The sequence below is a fragment of the Anthonomus grandis genome, chromosome 22 (assembly GCF_022605725.1).
Source record: "Anthonomus grandis grandis chromosome 22, icAntGran1.3, whole genome shotgun sequence".
In the NCBI taxonomy this organism is placed as follows: Eukaryota; Metazoa; Arthropoda; class Insecta; order Coleoptera; family Curculionidae; genus Anthonomus; species Anthonomus grandis.
This window is the reverse complement of record NC_065567.1, coordinates 44591543-44614707: the sequence shown is the minus strand read 5'-3', so window position 1 is coordinate 44614707 and position 23165 is coordinate 44591543. Positions and strand designations below refer to the sequence as shown.

Here is a 23165-nt window from a genome sequence, read left to right as displayed (position 1 = left end):
AAGGAATATTTTTAATAAAGAAATTAATCCTTTTTAAAAAATAACATTATTATTGTTAAAAATGTTAAAACAAAATATACTTACAACACATCGACAGATGGTTTGCCCGATACACATGGTGGAAGCAAAACCCTAATACTAAAAAGTATTAAGTACTGCAGTGCGGTTGAATCGCATTTATCTTTTTAGCGTTTCCTTTTGGTTTATCGACATTGATGCTACACGGCCTAATATAGTATAGAAAAAGGAATATAACTTTTATTCCAGACCAGATCTTAATTTTGAAGAATATTATCATTGTTGTATTAGACACGTAAATAAAGTGGAAGCATATTATTGGTAAGCGCCTGATATAATTTTCTGCGGTAAGATGTCAGTTTTTACGACATCTTAAAATTGCAATGTGTAAAGGCAAACCATTGAAATAATTAGTATGTAAATAATCAACTGGAAATATATCAATAGAAATTCCAAACTGTGCCTGTGCGATAGTGTAATAACGAGTATAGCAGGGTTACACACAATTCAAAAATGTACTATATTTGGTGCACCTATAATTGCATCTATATGTTGACAAATTTAAAAATGGAGGAACCAGGAAAAAAAATCCATATGAATATTAGAGAAATTAAACGTGAAAGCTTTAAGGCCGCCGCCAAAACACCCAATGACGAAATAATAGTACTGTGTTGACAAATAGTTATAACTTAAAGTTAACTAAAACAATGTTAGATCTACTCTACTTTAAATATTATAGATACCGGGTGGTGCGTCGCCGAGCGGAACATAGGAAAACCCATGTAAATTTTAACGGGGTCCATTATTCCCAGATTCCCTGTACATTTTATAGAAAAAATGTAAGATAACTTTTTGAAGAGACCAATCTGGCAAACCCTTGTGCAAAGTTCCAAAAATTTTAATAAGCGAATCTTGAATTATTCAATTAAATATAGTTGCAAAATTAGCAAATTTTCGGTTCAGGTAAAACCAAACGGACACCAGTAAAATGAATATTATCACTGACGTGAGTGTTAATAAATCAATGACAGTCGATATTTGAAAACAAGTATGAATTATTCAATCGACGAAAAAATAGCCATAATTAAGTGGCATTATGCGGAAAACAGTTTTAGAGCAGTATCTGAAATGTTTTCAGTTTATTTCCCCACCAAGCCCATTCCGTCCATTTCAACTATTAAACGTATTGTCATTAACTTCGAGTCCAAAGGTACCGTAATAAATAATTGTAAATGTTCAACTCAGGATATCGAAAATAGAGCCGAAGAAAGAGAGAACAGAGATATTAATATTCTACTGAGTGTGGAGGAAAACAAGATGGTTAGTACGAGGGTTCTTGGGCAAGAGGTAAATAAACATCATAAAACGGTATTGCGCACTTTAAAAAAACACAAATATTATTCGTATAAAACATCAAGAGCTGCAGGAAGGAGACGAAGAGCGAAGAATGGCATTTTGTTTTGAAATGATGGAAAGAGCAAATAATGATATGAATTTTTTAAGAAATATTTGTTTTACCGATAAATGTACATTTACCGTCATTAATGAACCAAATGTTCAGCCGGTATTGGAGCCAAGAAAATGAACATCGCTTTGTTCATACACAATATCCCCAAAAAACAAATGTATTCGTGGGAATTATCGGACACCATATCATTGGAACCTTTTTTATGGACTATAACCTAACATCTGAAACCTATTTGGACTTATTTCAAAATCAAATTGGACCCGCCTTGGAAGAAGTTGTTCAGGAAGATCAAATGATCTGCTACCAAATGGATGGTTGCCCGGCCGCGAATTTACAATTCCTCTACCATTACAGCCACGAGGGTAACTGAATTCGGGTAGTTTTTGTTTGCAGATTATTAGTTACATATTCTATTCCAATACGGGTACAGAAATTAATTGTGTTGGTGTACGATTTGTAAGCGAAATTTTTTATTACATATTGAGTAAATGTCTACACTGTTTTAGTCATGTATGTAAAACTAATCAAGTACGCACATAAATTAATTTATTGGACTTTTATGTACACAATGTTCGCGTCCGGTTATAAATGTACCCCCCCTTTAACTTTTTTGTTTGACGTTTTCGGTAAATAGAAATTTAAATTATATTTGATTTTTTGATTCTCTTTAAAATTCTCCACATTTAGGCAAATACATAACTTATAATAATGTACAGTTAAAAAAACTTTTAATTAAAGTATAATATTTATATCTCAAATCCTTATGGAAATGCTTATCAAATGAAGTACTTCAAGAAAATTGTTGCACACTTAAAGACATAAGAACTAAAAATATAACAACTAATGTTATTAAGAACCTAAGAACTAAAAAATCTCTGTAACATGGGTATTTACTAATATTACTTACTAAATTATTGAACAGAGTTAGGTTAGTGTTTTTTTGCACTAGACTCATTTTTTTCTATGCTTAGACTAATGTTGTGAGGTTTCTTCTTCTTCTTTATTTCCAGAGTGGTTGATCTTCCAGACTGTATGCGATTCTGACCTTTTAGTCCCCTTTCCTTTCTTCGAGCTATGTGTGAGAAAACATTGATACTATTTGTGACGAAGTCTGCATTTTCTCCAATGTTGTCACAAATTTTTTTAGCATTGTGATATTCGAAGGACATTGATCTTTTTTTTAAATATCCGTCTTATAAATTGGGCTTGCATTCTATCAATAGTTTCGTTGTATTTTTGATTGAGTGTTTCGGTAATTGCCAAATCAAACGAAATGTTAGATTCAGATTGATGTGATTGAAAAATAATATTATTTTCTGGGTAACACGTTTCATTACTTTCTTCGGGATGGCAGTTGTCATAGTTTATGTCATCAATATCATCGTAAAAATTGGATGAATACATTTCTCCTAAGGCAATTTTAGCAAAATCTTGCCGATCACTTTTAGTCAACAACAACGATTTTTTTTAAGAAAGTCCATATTTTTCTTCTACCGCACATAAATGCTTGCAATATTGCCCTCCTTGACCAAAATAACAATCACAACACTCAGTTTCAATATTCACTTCGTAAGAGTTACTTTTCGATGTAATACGGTAAGTTAAATTACTGTGTTACTTCTTCGATATCTTTTAAGCGTCGAAAAAACTTATTATAAGCTAGAGTTAAATGTCGTCCTCTTGTGTTAGCAAATTTTAGAAGTCTATTTTTGTGATAGTTTTCAAAAATTCCTCTGATAAAATCAATAAGTGCACACATGTTGAATACTTTACATCTTTGCAATATAATATCCTTGAAAATTCTGATGGAAGCTTCACAATAATTATTTGTATTATTGCCCCTATGCAAAACGTCACTACGAAACGGTAAACACCATTCTTCTCGACGGCCCCAAATGAGTTCTAAATGAGCTTTGGCATTATTGTACTTGTTTAGAGTCTGGTTATTTAATAACTGAAACATAAAGCTCTCTGCATCTGAAGTAGTCTTAGCAAATAAAACATGGCGGAATAACGTCATTAATGTCTTTCGGTCATCATTCAGAATCTTGTTATTGGAGTCCCATAGCCAGCGCCACAAAGCTGTGTAACATGAAATATACACAAAAGCAAGCGAGCCTTTGAAAATATTACTTTCAATGCATTTCTTTCTGCGGAGTCATCGTCGATCATAATAATTTGTGGCTCAAATAGTTTATCACATGTGGCTTCTAAGTATTACTTTGCAATATTTAGAGCATGTAAATAATCATTTTCTGATTTATTTTTATGAAGAATAACAGCTATTGGCAATGCTCCTATTTTTGTTGCTGCAAAAATAAAAGTTACAGAGGTGCTACTTTGATCACAAGAACCACTAGTGTCAATGAAGATCATCTCATCTGCATGGCCCGCTTTAAAAGCTCTTTTCATAACTGGCGTTATCAGAACAACAAGAAATGGATTTTCGTTAACGCATAACTGGATATCCTGTTTTTGTAACTCTTCAACTTTATTCTTAATTCTTTCAGTAACACTTTTATCATCCCTTCCTCCGAATTTTTCAGACCTCCATTGTTAATAAAAGAAGGTTACTTGTCTGTCAGTTGGGTCAACTTGTGCATTCGCTAGAAGCACATGAATATCACCATCACAATTTTCAGATAAAGATAATTCATGATAAGCTTTGGCTGCAGAAACTAAATGCTTCAGCAACCTGAATTCGATGAGAATGTTCATAATTTATAATGATCACTGCATTTAAACCTTATTTTAATAAGTTAGATCTTCTCAAAGTAACTTCAGTCGTTTTTAGAAGTTTTATATTTATACTTGCCGAGCGCCCATAATTTCTTGTACTTTCTTTTTTCTTAATTACACGTTTATTCTTTTTGACTAGATGATACACATATAGTTTGCGAAATTCATAACGAACACAGTTATTAAACACTTTGCTTACTATCCAATTAGTGTTTGTGTTACGAGACAAGTCTTTAATAAAGTTGTCACATTTTTCCTGATAATTTGTCCCTTTTGTTAACTTGCACTGGAATTTAGTCACAAATTGATCTTGATTTTTCTCTTCTAATTCAAGATAGTGAATTTCACTATCCACAATACCACTCAATATTGTTTTAATCATTTTGAAGCACTACAAATATGTTAAATTAAGGTAACTACACTGTCATAACCTAACTTAACGACGCGACGTGGCGTGACAACGGATACAAACAACGGAGTGACTAACTGACTGATATAAACCGTTTAACAGCAGATTTTTTTTTAAATTTAGACGAGTTATACTTACAAATTACTAAACTTACAAATAAACTTACAAATTATATTCTAGTATGGTCAATTTCTGCACCGTAATAGATTAGAAAATGTAACTAATATTCTGCAAACAAAAACTACTCGAATTCAGTCACCCTCGTGACTGTAATGGTAGAGGAATTGTAAATTCGCTGCCCAGCCCATAATGTCCGCGTGGTTAGAGAGTGCTTGGAAAATGCTTTTAACGGGAATATTATTGGTCCACGGCATCGGATACTTTGGCCAGCCAGGTCACCTGATCTTTCACCGAATGACTTCTTTTTGTGGGGTAATTTAAAAAGTGTCATTTATAAAAGTGTAAAATTTGAAAATCTGGACCGGTTACAAAACGCTATTTCGTTAGAATGTAATAAAATTTCCCAATATCAACTTAGTAACGTTAGAAATGAATTTTATGATCGGTTAGAATATTGTTTAGCTGTTATTGGGGGGTTGTTTAAACATTTGATTAATTGATGTTTTTATGTAATTCTCTATTATTTTTAAAAAAGTTATTGTATTTTATTTTATTTTTCCACACTAAGTAAAATATTAAGAGTTCTGTTCTCTCTTTTTTTCGGATCTATTTTCGATCTTCTGGGATAAACATTTACAATTATTTATTGCAATGTCTTTGGACTCGAATTTACTAACAATAGGTTTAATGGTTGAAATGGACTAGATAGGCTTGATGGGAAAATAAATTGAAAATATTTTAGATATTGCTATTGGTTTAATTAAATTCTAAGTATGATAAAATTATTTTTTTAATAATCGATAATAATAATTGTTATTGGTTTAACTTCATCGTTATATTAAATAAAGGTTAGATAAAAACGTGTCTTACTTTAAATGTATGGTTGTGAGATTGATTAAACGAAAAAAAAAACATTTCTTGTATTTGGCTGTACGTCAGATTTGACAAAGCTTTATAACAAATTGTTTGCTGGTGGCTGGTGTCTGGTTTTACCTGAACCGAAAATTTGGTAATTTTGCAATTACATTTAATTGAATAATTCAAGATTCGCTTATTAAAATTTTTTGAAACTTTGCACGAGGGTTTTCCAGATTGGTCTCTTCAAGAAGTTATCTTACATTTTTTCTGTAAAATGTACAGGGAAGCCAATAATTGAACCCGTTAAAATTTACATGGGAGTTCCTATATTCCGCTCGGCGACGCACCACCCGGTGTAAAACAAATATTGATATACCTACTATATAGAGGGCAAAGTTTTGATAATAATTAAAACATAATAAAAAATCTTATTTGCCTGATCTTAATCAAGCATACAATATTGAGTTAAAATCTTTTTTCGATAGACCACTTAAGGGGACCTTAGGGATTATTGTGTGTTTTGCAAAACAAATGGTAACTTGACTGGTGAAATAAACAAGACATAGAAACAAAATTTTAACAGGTAAGATAATATTAATAAATTAATTAATCTAAGCCTGGCTGATCCATCAAAGGCCTCTTTATGATATACCACATGTTAGATGAGTTTTTGTTGCCGGAATTACAGAATTTTCCTGGCTAGATCGAAAAAACATGATTTTAATAGAATGGAGCAATGTTATATACTCTAACGCATTTTTGCGATGGAAATACTTGCCACAAAATGGGAGACATCATGGAGCGTAACTACCAATCCATCACCAGAAATTTTAGAGTTATAATAGATTCATTGAATGTCGGCAACTAAGGGAGCCAAAGCTATCATTCATATCATTCACCTTAGCAAAGAAAAAACACATACTAAAATCAAGGCGGATGAGACATGTGCATAGATTTTTATGCCACGTCCTAAAAATGTCAATTAACTTAAAGTCCGGCTGTAATGGAAGTGTGCACCTATGAAAGCCAGACTGACATGCAGGACAAATATTGTTTATACCAACATAGGATGTAAATTCTCACCTTAAGTAAAATATCAATCAACTATATACCATATCTCCTTCCGGTCAAAGTGCCATCATAAAACATGGGATCTATTATTTGGTATTCTTTTAAGCCACACTAAACGTTTATACTATATTAATTTTGAGGGTTTCTGGGATCAGTAAGAAAAAGATTTTCTTGGGACCAATAGTGTACATTTTTACGGTAAAATATACCTTTGTTTGAAAAATTAGCTTGGTCGCTCCAAATCTCTCATTTAAAATATTATCATTTGCCTCATATGCATTACGTAACTAGTTAAAAAAACCCAATCTTTGTTACTATGCTCACACCGTAATCTCTTTCTTACTAAATCTTTAGTTGGCTTTTTTATATGACCTTCAAAAACTGCCAAAATAGAAAATTCGATACGCTCACTTTCTATAAATCGGTTCCTTCTTCTAGTTCTTTTAAACACGTTTTCGTAACCTTTTTGTGTAGAGAATTAAAAAGTATCTTCGGTTTGGCCAGTTATGCATCTGTAATCTCAAGAGGTACTCTTCTAGCGTTCTATCACTATTTTTTCGGCATACAAAGGAACAACCTAACATAACACGTTTTTCAATATACATAAAAGACATTTTACTAATTTAGACTTTACGGAAATCACAAACTTTGCTATCGTGTAACTATCAGTATTTATTTATCTTATTAAATCTCTATGACCAGTGTCATCTTAGTATTCAAATAATGATTTATTTGTTTTTCTCTCAAAAAGTTCAAATTCAAATTGCCTAAATTTGGCAAAATTATTAATATCGCTATAGCTTTGTTATTTTAAGGTTAAGGCTATTAGTTCAAAACTTTTTTATTAAGACAATAATTTTCTTGTGATTTCTGCAGAAATATACCAGGTAAGACAGGAAAAAGGGAACATTTAATAACTATTTTACTTTTTCAGATAAACCAATGAAATTTGGTATATAGATGGATTTGTTATAAGAGCATCTTTGGACATACGAGGTCTGGCTATTAAATAACGAGACTGCGTGCCTAGAAGGCGCCCTAGACGGGTGGGGAAAAAACGAGTAGTGCGTTGGGTATCTAGATATATTGTCTATGCACATACCAAAACACGTTTTCGTCACTATTATAGTATTCGTGCAGTAGCGGTTTGAAACGAACTTGTTTTTTTCTCGTGCCGAAAACCATGTGTGACGAAAAACAAGAGCAATGCATCAGTCTTAAATTTCTCGTTAAATTTAAACAAACTCCGACTGCGTGCTATAAATTGTTGCAAGAGGTCTATGGGGAAAATTCTCTCTCTCGTGCGCGTGATTTTGAGTGGTGTAAGCGCTTTAGTGAGGGCCGAGAGAGCACTGAAGATGACCAGCGCTCAGGTCGCCCTGTCACTGTTTCAACTCCGGACACAGTGACCAATATCAACCAAACTGTGCGTGCAGTTCGTCGAATGAGCACCCGGATGATTGCCGAGGCTGTAAACGCCGATAAAGAAACGGTTAGAAAAATTTTACACGGGGAATTACACATGACAAAAGGCTGTGCGAAGACTTCTGAAGACTTCTGAACAAAAGCTCTTGCGTCAACAGGTCTGCTCAAATTTCTTTGAAAGGTTAGAAGAAAATCCCGGACTGATGAAAAACATTATTACTTGCGACGAAACGTGGAATTTTCAATGCGATGTTGAAACCAAGCGGCAATCGATGCATTGGAAGACGCCTGAATCGCCAAGAATAAAAAAAGCAAGGATGTCCAAATCAAAATTCAAGGCAATGTTGATCGTTTTTTTCGACGTTAACGTAACGTTAACACTGCGAGAACGAGTTCGTAAGAAACGGCCCGAGTTGTGGAAAAACAACTTGTTACTGGATTAATTACGCTTTAGACGGGATCTGGAGAATCCTAACTTTTATTCATTTGGTTAAAATATTTAAAAATTAATTTGTTCTAAATTTTTTTTTCAAAACTTTATAAGTACGAGACTGCTGACTGAGACACCCACCATAATTACAATTGTCTTCGACTCTTAATGGAATTCTCCAATATTTTTCATTGAACCACTGTCAATATTATCACCATTTTAATTCTTTGTTATTGTTTACAATATGCTGTGCATGGAGAAGATTTCACGCAATTGAATTGGTCAACCGGTTTACTAAAGCGGACGCCAGTGGCGCCGCGTGTCGAATTATTACGATTTGGCCCGTATTTGTACTTTCTACCAGGCACTCTATGGTTTGCTTTTTAGTGATTTACGTATGGGTTTTGGTTGGGCCCATAGCGGCTAAACCCATAAAGTAACGAGCGAAGTTCCTCATCTCCGGTCTTGCGCCCAGACGTCTTTTGGACTACTACTTAAGCAGTTCCGCGACGCATCTGGGGGGGTCTTTCCAGCTCCTGCGTCTGTCAAAGGTGAACCGTGCTGTCCGCTGTGATGGAGAGAGATTAATGGTGTAGTGAAATAAATCTAGTATCATCTCTCTCCGCCAGCACATTTTTATCTAAATTAATACTAAAAACTAAAATTCATTAGTGTTTCTTAATTTTCAAGTAAATATTTTTTGAAGCAGGATGGTTTTTAGTGGTTTGATGCCTCTCGAAACTTCGTAAGTAGTTTTCACCGTTGGTGACATTTGGTGTTCATATTTGGTGTTCCGTGTTTCCATTGAGAAATCTCTCTTAGGGCTCCATGAATATGAGTTTGTAAACCGCCAGTCATGACCCAGCAGTAATGAGGATTTCGCTTTGAAGCCTAACAGCAGATGATTTCGCCGCCTTTAGCCCCGTCAACCCACATCATGCCTTAAACCCTATGTGGTGAAAAATAGCCCATCGCGGGCTCTCGACCCGAAAGAAGAACACCATGGGACTTGACCCGTAAGCTTACTAGTCTTTTTCTTTTCCTATTTAATTGATCTTAACCATATTCTTTTGATTTCTTTGTATGATTTAACATGAATTTATTATCTTATCACCTTCTCATTTTTATCTTTAAAACTATATTTATCTTATAATTATGTAAATTAAAACACTTCAATGTTATGCCTTATTATGTAATGCTTCCGAAGTGATCACTGACGAATTCATATATCTCTTTTATTTATTTTTGTTTACATTTTTAAGACTATCATGTATATTTTGCTTGTATTTACTTTACCATGTAGATTTTGTTTGCCTTACAACTTTAACTCATTGTCTCTGATTAAGTAAGATATTAACTTCAATAAACGCCCTATTTATAATAGGGCGTATAATATAATAAATTAAATTAAGGTGTTTTACTACTGAGTGAGTGAGTGTGACTGAGACAACTGACCATACAGAGAACCCACGAAGCCGGCCTGATAGGTTCTTTTTGTTTCATCATTTAAATTTAACAGAGTTTCTGTAACCTATCAGGTCTAGGGAGTTGTTCTTGTTGTTTAAAACTTTTAAATCAAGACTGTCGAGCAAACTGAACTCCCTAGAAATAGTCCCTGTAAACCGGTTAGTCTTGCCGGACTATTATGTATGTCATAACAAGATGGCGCCCAACATGGATTTTGCACCAGGACAATGCACCTGCCCATAACGCGCTATCTGTGAAGCAGTATTTGGCCGGTAAGCGCACTCCAGTGCTCGAACACGCGCCGTATTGGCCAGATTTGGCCCCGTGCGACTATTTTTTGTTTCCGAAGATAAAATCTGCTTTGACAGGGACCCGATTTGAGTCGATGGAAGCGGTAAAGCAAAAAACGGCAGTGCTCCTAAAGGCCCTCACCAAAGAAGACTACCAGCACTGCTTCGATCAATAGAAAAAACGTATGGAAATATGGGAAAACAGGCAAATAACACAATGGACATTCGACACACTCCCGAAGCTTCCCCCACATGGATGAAACTTGTATGGTGAAAATCGGAATCGTATATCGGCCATCTTGCTTGGCAAAATTGACAGGGAGCTGACAGACAGTTGTTGACATTGACTGATAGAACATCATTTGTCATTGTCATACCATTTGAGTTTGTTTTTCATTTCAATGAATGCCAGCGTAGGTTGAGTTTGCTGTTTGTTTTAAGGATGTTATTTTAAATTCATGACTTTTTTTCTAAAAAGTTCTCTTTCAATATTGGGAGTAGTGTTTTAATTAATTTGCGGCAAGTAATTCCAGGTTTCTGGTAAGAAAATCTGATTTTATTTATTACTATTATGTTTTTGTATTGTCAATCTTTAGTCTTTAATAAAATCAAATTCAGTTGATTTCAATGAAGAAGTTTCACTTTTCAAGTATTTAATTTTTAACTTGATTATTATAAATACATATTACAAAATCTCTGGCCTCTCATTTTCTATTCAACAATTAAAAATTGATTGAAATTTTCCTGACCTTGATATAAGAGTATGTATATTTTAAATGTTTCTGAGAAACAGTAATAAAAGATTTTTTAATTTCCTTCAGTTCATATTACAAGAAAAACATGGAGAGGGATATGCAATGTAAATATTATTAAGACTTTGAGCTATAGAATTTCTTCTGATCAGTTCTCCACAAATTTTAATAATGCTGATACCCCTGGCTTTACACTACAATACATATTTATTTAAACATTTATTTTGTCTTTTTTTACATGAATCATTTAGTAAATTGATTTGTAAGGTTTGCACTGTCTATTTTTTTATTTTATTTCCTGCTCGTACCATACCACTTCCTGTGTTCACTGAGACAAGACATAGGTATAGCGGCTAAGAGACCTGAGCACCCGGAATGGATCAGAATTAATGTTTTTCTTACAACATGTTTTTTTAAGAGTTTCTTTTTATTTTCTGTAAACATCTGTCCTTGAATTAAGTTTTTAGTAATAATATAGTTCCAAGATATGTTGTTAGTATTATAAGAGACCAACAAATATATTCTATGTAAGTGATATATGTTTATACTAAAAAGTTGTTTTCATTTTGAAAGAGTTTATTTTGTTTTGTCGATGGATATATTGTTTCTTTCGATAATACTCTGTTATAGAATTTTTAATTAATTTTAAAAATTAATATTTAGATTTTAATTTAAATTTAAAATCTCTTTAATTTTTCTTTAGGAAACAGATACAAGTACATATTAAATAAGAATAATTCATCCTCTATTGACTCTATGTGTTAATAAAATGAGAATATTATTAACCTAATGGGAATGTCTTTAGATATATTATGAGAAAATAGCACAAAAATGTTGACATCCTTTTCTAATCTGTATAAAATTAGGGTAGTTCAGTGCTAATAAAATAATTTTAAACATTTTTAGATTAATTCTAATTTATATAATGTCTGTTATAATGAATTATTGAATATTATGTATATCATTTTAAGTAATTTTTTTTCCAGGAAAATTAAATAATAAATGTATTAAAGCAAAAAAAACATTGTTTTATTTCCATTTGTCTAATTGGTGATATGTCGTACACTATTGTTAGTACACTTTCGTAGATTATTGCAATAAATTAACCTATTTAGATATGTAAAATAAAGCTGAAAAGTTTTATTTTTGTTCAGATCAATATCTGATGCTAACACCTAAACAAAAAGGCTCTTTTCTCTATGAGTAACCTTTTTGATTAGGCGTTTGCTTTAGATATTACGATTAAATGATAAGATTGTCAGATTAAATAGAATGTGATTTCCCGCCTTAATTTGGCCACGCCTTTCTACCATTTCGATTGGTCCAATTAGACACGTCAAACTGTCAAGTTAGTTACAACAGTTTCCGCTGCCAAGCGAGAGGCCGCTAGCTGATTTGTCAGAAGAATTTCTTTCAGTTTGTATGCAACCACCACTTCTCTATATATTTGTGTTCTGTGGCTTCCCCGAAAGCGACTCCGCGAGCGCCCGAATAGGGTGACCTCGACACATAACACACCGCTCGGAAATACTCGATTATGTTGAGATGAGAGACAACAAATCGAAAATCACTTACCAGAATACGTACCGAAAAAACCTTTCGAGACACTGAATTATCGGGGTTGCCAGCGCTATTATTTCACAGGTAATATACTATTTTTTTAGGTGAATGAATAATACCATTCGATAAATCGTTAGAAAAAATAATTAAAGAACAAAACTAATTTCAATAGCTGTCTTATTATTCTTTTTAGTATATGTTTCCTATTTAATGGTTGGGTTGAGTTGTATTGGGCTGGGTTGGGTTGGTTGGGGCTGAGCTGGGTTGGTAGTGATTTTTTTTATATAAAAAGGACCTGTTGGGTTAATAATCATTTTTCATAAGAAAAACTGATTGTGCAAAAAAAAAAACGAACAGGGGTAAAATTTTAATATTTTTTATTTTCTTTTTTGAAATGATTGAAAAATGATTGAGTCTCCGATAACGAATTTATAATAAATACGACATATATTACCTTTTGTAACTGTTTAATTTTTTAAATTCGTACAACAAAAACGGCGTTCGATAGGATAGTAAACTGTTACGCCAGGGGTAATTATTTAATATAGTCACTTTTTTTTAAACGATTTAAAAAAAATAAAATTGAAAAAATTAAAATTACACGACAATGAAATTAAGATGAATACGACATTCACTATTCTATGTACCTGTCTTTTTTTTTTACTCTTGAAAATGAGTAGTCGATAAGATAGTATACTGTTACCGTAATTTGTATACATTCCAGCAATGATAAAACTCAACAATATGAATGAAAACTTGGCTTAATCTAAATAAGGCTATAATATATGATATTCTCTAAGAACCTGTTTCTTTTCCTACTTATAAATATTATTAACTAAACTCATTGCACTTTTTTACGACACCAATTAAGAAATAATGTTAATCACAAATTACTTGATAGCAATAAGTGTGTGTATAAGTAAATTAAAAACTGTATAGTCTATTACAGTCCTTTTTGTTATTCAGTATGTTATATTTAAGCTGACACACTATAGTTTATAATCCAAATATCCTCGGAGGCATATGACTTCATCAAAATCATCCAGTTTCTCCAGCATATTATCCTAAATTGCACTTTTTCAAGTTTATTAGTCAAAAGTAGTAAATATAAACACTATCACCACACCTATGCAAGTCAAATGGAACTTTGTTTGCCACAATTTTACACAAAAAAACTTGCACTTTCCCAAGTGATGGTACGTTTTTTTGGCGTCAAATTCCTCTTCACTTCGCAATAAGTATAATGCAGGTATTTAATGTTCTAAGAAGAAGAATCACAGGATAGGAAGCCAAGTAGTAAATTAGACAAAGTTAGTTATAGTGTTTCTTAATCAGTATCAGGAAGTATCATCCCAGGTCCTTTGTAGTTATATCTTAAAGCTTCAAATATACTGAAGAACTTACAAATTAATAACTTTTGGCAAACACTCGATAAATATAAACTAATTATTGTAAGCACGACTCGAATGTAAACAAAATAATATACCTATACCCAACCCTATTTTGTGTTAGATGACAACACTACAGCTATTTCGAATAAAAATTGGCTGACGTGTAAAAGACCCAACCGATCATACTCGAACGTTTAAAATATTTCGCGGGTATTGTGTCGAATGTCCATTATGTCGAATGACGATTGTGTCGAATGCACCCGTCTCGAAAGATGTGTGGCGAGCGGAGGGGAGTATATTGAAGGGGAGCATTCGAATGTATAATAATTTTTATAATAAAATCTTTTTCGTAACCAGTCTCGTTATTTAATAGCCAGACCTCGTATTCAGTTAAACAGGAAGTAACACTAACTTTCTCATTTTAAATAGGATACTTGGTATATTATTATGTATTTCGATAGAAAATAATATTCTGAGAACAATAATACTGTATTTTCTCCTTTGTGGTTTATACTCAAAGAAAAACTAATTTTTTTAAATTTTAAAATAGGCTGCCGTGAATGCGCTGAAAGTTTTCATTTTTAATCAAATAATCACGCAAAAATAGTTTTCATTGCATTTCATGACTTAAATCTTTTACACGCCTATTAAAAATGTTCAAACCATTAATGTTGGCATCAACTCAATTTTTTTAAATAGCACGTTATTGGAAACAACCACTTTTGAAATGCGGTTTCTTTTTTCCAATAATTTGATATGATTATTTTTTTAAATCGGTTGATAAATAAGGCCATAAGAAGAAAAAACTAAGTCACATAAATAAAGGCATTTAATTCATAAAAATAGCATAGAAGGATTTGATTTCTTGAATAGGAGGCTGCGTTTTGACGCGTTCTTTAATTACGTTTCAATTGACATAATACAGGACATCTTGTCAAGCGAAATTATTATTTGTTATTTAAATAAATTTGCTGCAGTTTTTTGCAAGAACTTTAGTGTTTACTAATATTTGAATTTACCAATGAAGAAAAAGTTGATATATTATACGTTATATTCCTGCGCATACGTACTTTCATTATACAAGAAGGTGGTCATTTAGAACAATACATTTAAAAGTTTTACATTAGAATAATTTATAAAACTAATATTTTTTCTATTTGTTTACCGATTGTGTGTACCTACGTTATGTTAGGTAAATGTTAAATAAAATACATAGTATTAAGATATTGAAAAAAGTATTGCATTGAAAAAATTGTTCTTTTATTCTCAAATAGTCTCAATATGACGTTTGACAAAATATGATGTGTTATGTCATTTAAAAAAAATAGGCAGGGGTAAAAAATCATAATTTTTTACCTTTAGCAACGGTGTTTTTTTACCCTTCAAATTTCGAAAATACCGAATTTGGTCTATTCTTTTATCAAACTTCAAAAAATTCTAGTTTTTTAAAATACGTCGGCTTTTTCAAACGACATATATATAGTAAGTATCTATAGATACTGTTTTATTATTCTTAAAAAAATCATAATTTTTTACCCCTAGCAACGGTGTTTTTTTAACCTTCAAATGTCGAAAATACCGAATTTGGTCTATTCTTTTATCATACTAAAAAAATTCTAGTTTTTTAAAATACGTCGGCTTTTTCAAAAGACATACATAGTAAGTATCTATAGATACTGTGTTATCATTTTTAAAAAAATCCTAATTTTTACCCCTAGCAACGGTGTTTATTTACCCTTCAAATGTCGAAAATACCGAATTTGGTATATTCTTTTATCAAACTTAAAAAAATTATAGTTTTTTAAAATACGTCGGCTTTTTCAAAAGACATACATAGTAAGTATCTATAGATACTGTGTTATCATTCTTAAAAAAATCATAATTTTTTACCTTTAGCAACGGTGTTTTTTTACCCTTCAAATGTCGAAAATACCGAATTTGGTCTATTCTTTTATCAAACTAAAAAAATTCTAGTTTTTTAAAATACGTCGGCTTTTTCAAAAGACATATATAGTAAGTATCTATAGATTATGTGTTATCATTCTCAAAAAAATCATAATTTCTTACGCCTAGCAACGGTGTTTATTTACCCTTCAAATGTCGAAAATACCGAATTTGGTATATTTTTTTAACAAACTTAAAAAAATTCTAGTTTTTTAAAATACGTCGGCTTTTTCAAAAGACATATATAGTAAGTATCTATAGATACTGTGTTATCATTCTCAAAAAAATCATAATTTTTTACCCCTAGCAACGGTGTTTTTTTACCCTTCAAATTTCGAAAATACCGAATTTGGTCTATTCTTTTATCAAACTTCAAAAAATTCTAGTTTTTTAAAATACGTCGGCTTTTTCAAACGACATATATATAGTAAGTATCTATAGATACTGTTTTATTATTCTTAAAAAAATCATAATTTTTTACCCCTAGCAACGGTGTTTTTTTAACCTTCAAATGTCGAAAATACCGAATTTGGTCTATTCTTTTATCATACTAAAAAAATTCTAGTTTTTTAAAATACGTCAGCTTTTTCAAAAGACATACATAGTAAGTATCTATAGATACTGTGTTATCATTTTTAAAAAAATCCTAATTTTTACCCCTAGCAACGGTGTTTATTTACCCTTCAAATGTCGAAAATACCGAATTTGGTATATTCTTTTATCAAACTTAAAAAAATTATAGTTTTTTAAAATACGTCGGCTTTTTCAAAAGACATATATAGTAAGTATCTATAGATACTGTGTTATCATTCTCAAAAAAATCATAATTTTTTACCCCTAGCATCGGTGTTTTTTTACCCTTCAAATTTCGAAAATACCGAATTTGGTCTATTTTTTTATCAAACTAAAAAAATTCTTGTTTTTTAAAATACGTCGGCTTTTTCAAAAGACATATATAGTAAGTATCTATAGATACTGTGTTATCATTCTCAAAAAAATCATAATTTTTTACCCCTAGCAACGGTGTTTTTTTAACCTTCAAATGTCGAAAATACCGAATTTGATCTATTCTTTTATCATACTAAAAAAATTCTAGTTTTTTAAAATACGTCGGCTTTTTCAAAAGACATACATAGTAAGTATCTATAGATACTGTGTTATCATTCTTAAAAAAATCATAATTTTTCACCCCTAGCAACGGTGTTTTTTTACCTTTCAAATGTCGAAATTCCCGAATTTGGTCTATACTTTTATCATAGTAAAAAAATTATAGTTTTTTAATATTGGTTGACTTTCTCAAACGGTATATCCAGTAAGCTAGTAGAGATATTGGGTTGTCATCCCTAAAAAAATCCTCAAATTGCGATCATAACAACGGTGTTTTTTTTTTGCTTTTTAAACGACTTATATCGAGTTAAAAATAATTTTTTTCCGATAAAATTTTTCATAATTTTTTTAATTGTGCCGACATAACAAAATTAGTAAAGAGGAATTTTTTGCGTTGAGAAAATGCATCTAATGGAAGTTATAATGCATCTAAAGTTTTGCATGTGTTGAATAAACTATCAATTTTCATAAGCGCCGCTTCGACATCGCGCGCGACTCGTGGCAACCGCCGTTGCTGGTATTCCGTTGCTAACATTACTCCGGTATAATATTTTATATTCGATAGCGACCTGTATGAAAGACATATTAGAAGCCAATATAGAACAAAATATGTTCATAGACTAAACAGAGAATATTAAGAGATAAATAATGTTCTTATTTCCAAAAGTTTTTACACACATTTTTACAATTAAAAAAATATCTCTTTTACATTATAACCCTAAAGATGATCAAAACGTCGGCACAATTAAAGCTTAGTTGGAATAAATATTATCTAAAATAGCTCACTTTTTTTCCCTCATTATATAAAAAAAGCTATGATAACTGATAAGGTATAACTATTTGTCCTTATTAAAATAAATGTTATTAAACATTCTAAAAATCTTACAAAAATGACACTTGGTGTTTTCCAAGTGTTCCACTAAATACTGTGAAGAAACAGCTGGAGCTGAGGGACTATGAATGTCTTTTAGGATGAAATATTATCCAACCTAGAATGTACGCCACAGTAAACAGCTCCAAAACTTTATTATTATATCTTTAGGCCTTATTACATTAGCCTTAGAGAAGTACTAAAAACTCTAATATCAATATTCTCCACTGGGCACCGCGCTCGCCCGATCTTTTTCCATCTAGCATGTTTAGAATATGATAAGTAGAAGGGTAGATGCTCGAACCTGGCAATGAATTTACAACATCTCCGAAGCTCTACAGATTGACTGGAATGATAAACGTGGAGACAGTGTGGCAAAAAAGTAATGAGACTGTTTTCAATTTTTCAAATTTCAATTTATTAAATATTTTCAATTTTTTAAAACGTAGGCATATTTTTTTGTCACGCAGTGCATATGGTGAAATACCATATTAACCCATTTTTCATATGTGACATACAGTATTGTGCATAAATATAGCAACAAGCGATGTTTTCAAAAATATTATTTGCTCCTTTATTTATTCCATATTATTTCTTTACTTTTAAGTACACGCCTGTATTATTTATAAATATACCGAGATATCATAAGAATGCCAATGCAGAGTAAGGAACTTCATGTTTGTTTATTTAGACAATGTGCATAAATATAGCAACATTCTTGTTTCGCATTTATTTTATCAGTTAAATATCGATTTACCTGCTGTAAAGTTGTTATTTTTGAATCTCAGAATTAACTTAAAATGGGTCGCTTAAAAACCGTCTCTGGTGATGTAAGAATATTTATTGTGGAGCATTACGAGAATGGTGTTAGGCAGAGTGACATTGCAAGAAGCTTACGGCTTCACAGGTCAATCGTATCCAGAGTTTGCGAAAAATTTCACCTTACTGGAACAGCTGCACCGGCGCCCATTCCTGGTAGACCCAGAAAAACAAATTTGAGGATGGATAGGCAGCTGCTACGAATTTCCAAAGAAAATCCTTTTTTGTCTCCTTCCCAAATTTTGGCAAAATTAAAAGAGGGTGGAGGAGTAAACCTCAGTTCCAGTACCGTAAGGAGAAGATTACTTGATGCCAACTTACCTGCTCTTCGCCCCGCCAAAAAACCGTTACTCTCAAAGAAGAACGTCGAGGCTCGTTTTCACTTTGCCCAATCTCATGTCCACTAGTCTGTAGCTGATTGAAAGAAAGTCGTATTTAGTGATGAATCTAAATATAATTTATTCAGGACTGATGGAGTGATGTACGTCAGACGCTCCAGTGAACAAAGATTAAACAAAAAGTACATTTGCCCCACAGTTAAACATGAAGGGGGAAATATTCTTGTATGGGGATGTTTCTCGGCTCGTGGCATGGGACCCATAGTAAGAATAGTGGATCGTTTCATGTACAAAGACATTCTGCAAACACATTTAGTGCCATATATGGATGAAGTCATGCCAGTAACAGCCATATTTCAGCATGATAACGATCCAAAACATGCTTCTCAATTTGTTAAGAGGTGGCTCTCCGATGAAAAAATAAATATAATGGTCTGGCCATCTCAATCGCCAAACCTAAACCCTATAGAGAATTTATGGCATTACATTGACACCAAAATCAGGCACCTAACATGCTCTAATACAAATATTCTCTTTGAAATAGTGGAAAAGGCTTGGAAAGAAGTGAACAATGACTATATTATGAAATTAATTGAGTCTGTGTCAAGACGATGTGCAGATGTTATAATGGAGAAGGGGTACTACACGAAATATTGAATTGATTTTAATTTAGTTGGGTTATATTTTTTTTAGAATCAAAACTATTTTTTGTTGCTATATTTTTGAATAATAAATTTGCATAAAACAATTTGGTGTTTTATTTATTATGATACAAAAAATATGATATTATGAAAAAATAAACAGGCTTTAACTATTCTTGTAAATAATATATAAACCTTGCTTATAAAATAGATACTAAAAGATATATAACAGGAAAGTTCAATGTTGCTATCTTTTTGCACAATACTGTATGCTTTACAATTAAGAAAGCAACTAAACAGAGAGCTATCTAGTTTTGTATCACCAAACTAGAGTTTCAGTAGGGCTTACGAAATTATATGCATTTAAACTTTTTTATATCCATTGCAATTTTCAAGATCTATATTCTTTAAGTATTTATTAGTAAACAGTGTTAACTTTAACCTAAAAATTGATTTGTTATTTTGCCATAATTTGAATAGTTAAATTTATATACCTTTATATATAAAATAAACTTTAATAGCAACTAAATGCTCAGTTGAATTGATAGAAAAGTAAATCATCATATCTATCTTATCAATTATATTCAATTAATATTCATTCATTTATAAAAAATATATAATTGGGACTAATGTATATTTTTGATTGGGTTCCATATGAAATATTCTGTAAGTACATAAAAACATTGTATAGTATTGTCTTACGCAGTGCAGTATACATGCAATAATGTCAAAATTAAACCCTATAAAGAATCGTTTGTGAAGATAGAACACAAAATAAACTCCCACATTTACAACTACAAATAAAATAAGTACTTACCTGTGTATTATATTAATATTTATTGCAACTATTAATACGATCCATTTACTCTGAGACATTTTTCTTCTTATTATTTTAAAAGATGTATTCTATCAGCGAACCATATAATTTTCCTAAAGGTCTTCACAAAGAGTAAACATTCTTAAGCAAAATAAGTATCTGCAAATATAAGGCCGAATTTAATATTGCCACTGGTATACTGTGTGCATTTTGAACAATACCTTTCATGCCCTTTAGATTTCGTTGCTATCCTACCGAGTATTTCCATCTTTATCCGAGCTGAAACATGGATCAATATAGGGAACGGGAAGAGGTCCCATAATGATTCAGGGTGATTTATTAAAATGAACACAGACGGCGTTACTATACTGTAATAAATTCTCGCACGATCAATATTAAAATAGCAAATAAAAATTGTACTTCAAAATAATGCCGAAAAAAGACTTTTAAAGTATCTGCTCAATTATTACGTGTCGCTTTATTATGGAAAATTCTCGTTTTTTGTCTTAAAACTAAATTACGTTGGTCGAACGAAAAAGTCGATACTGGTAGTCGTGACAATGAGTAATGTGATAATTACTCTTTGTTAGGAGAGGACTTAAATCACTTAAAATGGCTGAAGGATATTAGTATGTGGCCAACGGGCACTCTCATAAATTCATGTTTGGAAACCTCTAAAGCGCCAGTCCAAATAAATAGTACCACCTCGCCCAAATCTAAGCCTTTGTAGGGAACACACTGTACATTATTAGTTACTCTAATATTTGTTGAATGTTTAGGCAATAGCTTAAGTGGAACATTGCTACCACAGCAATATTGAATACATGTAACGATTATTATAATCAAACACGAATTAATTAATAGGTGACAATCAAACTAAACAGTGTGTTTTAATAACCTACTTTACACCTTCCCAGTTTAAGTCTAAGCCTCACTCTCCAGACAGCCATAACCTGCCACATCGCTCAGTTCCATCAACATCTGCTACAATATCCAGAGAGGTTCAATCTTTGAAAATTAGTTCTGATAGGGAGGCCATTAAAGCTGCCTCTAAATCCCTTGCAACAGAATTATTAGAGGTTGATTTTGTCATCGATAATAATTCAGTGGCGAATAAAGCAGCAAATATGGACCCGTTGACTCCACCAATAGTGCGACTATCAAGAGACTCAGATATTTATTGGCCAGACTGAGAGACCCTTCTTAAAACCTCTTAGGCTATTCCTTGCCTATCTGCATGATCAACCCTCCAGTGTGTGTTTTGAAGGACATACCAACACCAGCATCCGATTGGCACTTGCATCAGAGGGACTTCCTGGTGACGTGGACTCTTTGCGGAGGCTCTACTTTCGATACCATGATGCCTATGGTATTGGTCTAACTGAAGTTAAAGCAGATCTGTCAGCCTTCAGGTCCTTCTTCTCATCAGAAAAGCTGCTACGCCTTCAAAAAATCAGAGAGAGTCATAGCAATTATTATTCTGGTGGATCTCCCGCCAGGAATAAAATTTTTTTAATGACTTGACGCGAACAGAGGATCAAGCACCCTCTGAAATACTGGACAATGGCAAGCTTAGTATTTTCTCTCTAAATATTCAGTCCTTAAGACATAAAACTAGTGATTTTTTTCTTTTACTAGAAGAGCTTCATTTTCCAGAAATCGTTGCCATAACTGAACATTGGTTGCATGTTGGTGAGCCTGTGATGGTGGATAATTACACTACAGTTGCTGGATTTGATAGAACAAATCTAACTCATGGAGGTACTGTGATATTATCTACTAGCAACGACTTTTCAATGGTAACCAAGTTCGATAATTTAGTTTCTGAAAAAATATTTAAATTTTGTCTACAATAATAATTTTGATCTTTACGTTATTTGTATTTACAGAACACCTGATGCTGACGTAAATGTTTTTTCCAAAAATTACTAAGCTTGCTTGAGTCTTTGCCGTTAAAAAGCAAACACATTTTATGTGGCGACCTAAACATTGATTTTTCAGTGTGTGTGCTGCTCAAGAATCTCTCCAGTCCATTTTCGACTCTTTTGGCTTAATCATGCACATTAAATCACCTACCAGAATAACTGAAACCAGCTCTAGTACAATAGATTATGTCGTATCTTCCTTTGAGCCAGATTTCGTCGATTGTACTGTCTTAAGCTCAGGTTTCTCAGACCATAAAGCAGTGTTAACAAAATTTTTCGTAACTAAATCTTAAAGTTAAAGTGTCCCACGCAAATTAGGCCGTATTTTCGCGGAATTTTTTTTTTTACATTTTAGGCACCTTTGTCAATCAACTGACTGGAATATTCTCTCTGACGACGTTGATTCAGAATTCTCTAGATTTGTAAAAACGCTATCTAGTCTTTCTCACAAATCCTTTCCTTTGAGACCTCTTAAAAAGAAGCAACATAACCCCTGGTCTACCCAAGGCTTGCGTACATCTGCTAAGAACATGCGCTTATTATCTCATCTTAAGAAATTTTCAGACAGCGCTTTTTTTCATGAATACGTAAGACTTTACAAAAAGATTTATCAGAGAACTTTAAAAGCCGCCAAGGATATTTACTATAATAGGAGACTGGCTAAATCTAAAAATGTGGCTAAGGAAACATGGTCGATTGTTAAGA

General features: G+C 32.3%; 1 protein-coding gene across 3 annotated transcripts in view; it reads right to left on the bottom strand.

Annotated features, from left to right (window-relative positions):
• Positions 1 to 20832, bottom strand: part of LOC126748334 (galactosylgalactosylxylosylprotein 3-beta-glucuronosyltransferase P) — a 49382-nt gene extending 28550 nt beyond the window's left edge. The window contains exons 1-2 of one of the 3 annotated variants that reach the window (XM_050457490.1): positions 20757 to 20832; positions 20536 to 20694 (exon numbers count right to left, since the gene is read on the bottom strand). Coding sequence is in view for 1 of the 3 variants with exons in the window: in XM_050457488.1 (XP_050313445.1) it covers positions 85 to 117 (33 nt within the window). In the remaining 2 variants the exon portion in view is untranslated. The other 2 variants (XM_050457489.1, XM_050457488.1) reach the window with 2 other exon arrangements.
• Positions 20833 to 23165: the final 2333 nt, after the last annotated feature.